This window comes from Eretmochelys imbricata, chromosome 20 (assembly GCF_965152235.1).
Source record: "Eretmochelys imbricata isolate rEreImb1 chromosome 20, rEreImb1.hap1, whole genome shotgun sequence".
NCBI classification, from domain to species: domain Eukaryota; kingdom Metazoa; phylum Chordata; order Testudines; family Cheloniidae; genus Eretmochelys; species Eretmochelys imbricata.
The window spans coordinates 14,092,808-14,096,109 of NC_135591.1; the positions used below are offsets into that span (position 1 = coordinate 14,092,808).

The 3,302-nt window shown below is 39.4% G+C and overlaps 1 protein-coding gene across 1 annotated transcript in view; it reads right to left on the reverse strand.

Annotated features, from left to right (window-relative positions):
- Positions 1-2,277, reverse strand: part of HOXC10 (homeobox C10) — a 3,806-nt gene extending 1,529 nt beyond the window's left edge. Inside the window, exon 1 of the mRNA XM_077838659.1 lies at positions 1,506-2,277. Within this exon, the coding sequence (XP_077694785.1) occupies positions 1,506-2,271 (766 nt within the window). The 5' untranslated portion in view covers positions 2,272-2,277. The remainder of the gene's footprint in view (positions 1-1,505) is intronic.
- Between the last annotated feature and the right edge of the window lie 1,025 nt (positions 2,278-3,302).

The following is a 3,302-nucleotide window of genomic DNA, read 5'->3' on the forward strand; positions in this document are numbered from 1 at the left end:
CACAAACAAACAAAATCCGCCTCATACTGGTTCTGACGATTAAAAATGCTATTCACAATATATTAATTTCTGAAAAAGCAAAAGTTTGGAAGTCAATTACTTTAAACATACACCCATTTTAGTTAACACCAATATTTCTGGAGAAACCTTTATTTTTCCCCACCCAAATTATAGTTCAAAACCAAAATAATCTTTCTGTTAACTCCCACGAAAATATATCTTGACATGAAAATAGAAAGCGCTTTGTGAAGAGAAGTTTGTAGGGATTTTGATAAACTTGACTTTGTGTTTTGTGTATTTGTAACTCAGCTGTCAGATAAAATAATGTCATTGGATGTGGAATAAAATGAAAAGAATGTTTTGGACTATATATTTTGTTTTGTTGAAAGGCCAATTTAAAAGGTGATTTTGTATGAAGATATCTTTCACAAGAACGACAGTGGGTATGAAATATCTGTATGCTCTTCTGGTACCCATACACAGAGGATGTATGTGAGTATACACACCATACCACATGCACGTATATGTATATGCATATACAAACTACATAGTTACTAAACTGCTTCGTTTCTGCTTGATTTCTAGCATATTACAAATTATTGGACACCGAAGCTATTTTAACCCATGGACCATAGTCAAATAATAAAATCCGTTGCTTAGATCTCCATCCGCTCCCAATAATATTTTGTACTATGCATTTTACGCCAAATTTTCAGAGAATTCCACTCATTCATACATATACCTCTACTTAATGACCCCCCAAAAAATACTTAAAACAGTCTATCTTGAATCTAGGTCTACAGGACAACGGAATATTAAGATAAACAAACATTTCAACCCACATGAAATCTCTACAATGAAAATACAATATGGTAAATGGCAGTATCTCCTCATAGAAACCCAAACTTAAAACATCTGTTTCACACCCAGAAACAATTTTGCCTTCACAAACAAGATCTCAATTCGCCAGGGAAAAGCTTTTTCAACAAGCAATGGAATGAAACACACTACACAACTCCAACCTGAGCTGTTTGCAAGTGAAAATAAGACTCGATCTGTGTTTTCTTTTTCTTTTTCTTCTCAGACATTTTATACTGAGCAAGTAAAAAGAGTAAAATCTGCCTTACACGACCACATAAAACATTTGACTAGAAAATAACATGAGGTAAATGTCTGGCTGAACTGATCTTTTTGGAACTCATAGCCATTTTAGGCGATTTTTAAAGCCACCTAATCTTATTAGATATACACCATTCCTAGCAGCTACATACCTAACTAAATACATGCACAAGTCTCCTTTTCAAACAGCGAGAGGATGTGCTTTAACACATTTGACTGCTCCATTTTCGCAGTGATTTTTATTTCGAGAAAGAATTTAAAAACGACTGCAGCCATTCAGACATACGTGCGGCGGAGTGTGCAGTGTAAAGTGCACCTTATGAATATTATTATCGTTATGCTGATCATTTTCTGAAACCAGTTACCGATAGTGGATGATCCCTTACCTTTTGCTTCATTGTCAGAATTGTCTGTGCTGTTGTCAGTGCTTTTATTCAGGTCTTTCTCTGCTTCCGAAGGGGTTATTTTTGGAGCTGGGGCGCTTGTTTCTGTTTTAATTTCGTTGGTGGATGTATTCTGGGTATTATCTGTTTTTGTGTTTTCGGGGAAACTCACTTTAGCCACTGGTGGTGGGGCTTGTTGTTGTTCCAGACGCTCACTCCTTGGGTTCAGACTCGCCCTGGAGTCAAAACTTGCCTCAAACTCATTTGGATTGTTGCAGTTTGGCGTCTTCTCCATAGAGGAATAACCTTGGCCGGCTCGATAGTAGCTAGGAACAGGGACTTCATGATCATTTAGGCAAGAATCAGGCATTTGATTGGGGTAGAGGGCTGTCTCTGTGGCATTTTTCGCCCTTTTATCAGCGTTATACATGCAGCATACATTCTCTTCTTTGACATTGGTTGGGAAAGAGCAGGATGGGAGCTGTCTTGCAACAGGTTGTTCGATTCTGTAAGTATTTTTTGGGTCACACCAAGTGTCTAGCTGAGAAAGGTAAGATGGATAGGTGTTGAGAGACAGGCTGGCGTTATTCACCTCGTCTCTTTTGGAAAGAGACGGGATAATTCCACAGTTTCTCATCATTCCACAGCTGAAATCGCTCCCGGGCTGCATATACATTCCTTGGTTAGAGGAATAATTCTCGCCTCTACAGGTACCGGCCAGCGAGTCCATCAAAAAGGAGTTAGAAGTCACATTGTTGGGACATGACATTGTCAGGGAGGGATTTTAAAGAGGAATACTACAGCCAAGGGCTGACATCTTTTTTTTAGGGAAAAATAGCAGCCCCATAATTATCCACGCATTGGTCCCCCACCACGTGACGGCCAGGCCAATGAGGATTGAAAATGGCCTTGATGATTCAGACGCCGATGACGTCACAAGGGTCAAGTTGTTGCGAGTGGAGAAAACTAGCATAGAGCAACAGCGACATCTATCAGTCTCTGCCGGGTAGGATGCCCGGGACCTTCACTTTGAACAAAGGAGAAAAGCCCCCGCGGTTTGCGGGAGTTTGTTTACCAATGAACCAACGCGTGTCTACAGCAGAGTAGGGGGAAACAAAAAAGGGAAGCGAACGCGTAAATACAAGCAAAGTCAAATCCAAATAAAAAGGTCAGGAAATAACCAACCTTCTTTGCCTTGCCTTTCTTTCCTTCTTTTGGCCGAAATAAATCCAATTTCTAGTAAAAGGCAGAGACCCCCCCCCAAAAAAAACCCCTAATTTAACTCCCCCCCTTTCTTTCTCTCTTCTTAGCTAGATTCCCAGTGCTGTGTTCCCCCCCTCCCCTTCTTCTTTCTTCTGTAACAAAACTTGAAATATTTGAGTTGCTGTGCTTTGGGTTTTCATCGAAGGTTGGGGTGGATTTTGTTTCTTTTTAACTGTGGGGTGGGTGCAGTTCTTTAAAGGGTGGAATTGTGGGATCGATGCCTCTTTAGACCTCTGCTTTGTTTTTTAAAATGTATTTGGAATCAGTACAAATATGTAAAAAAGTTTAACAGAGATGGTTTCAGTCTTTAATTTAGGTGCTTTTTGACCCCCGCAAGTCTAAAATAGACCTGTGTGCATACTTGGAAAGCAGGGTTTTTTTATATACCAACAAAAAGCCGTTTTCTTTTTTATTTCCCTTTTCTTTTTTTCTTCTTCTTCTTCTTCTTCTTTTTTTTTTTTTAGTATGGATAAAGCGTTGCATCCCCACCCCCGAAACATACCGTTTTTTTAAAATAATCCACTTCCAGTGTTAACT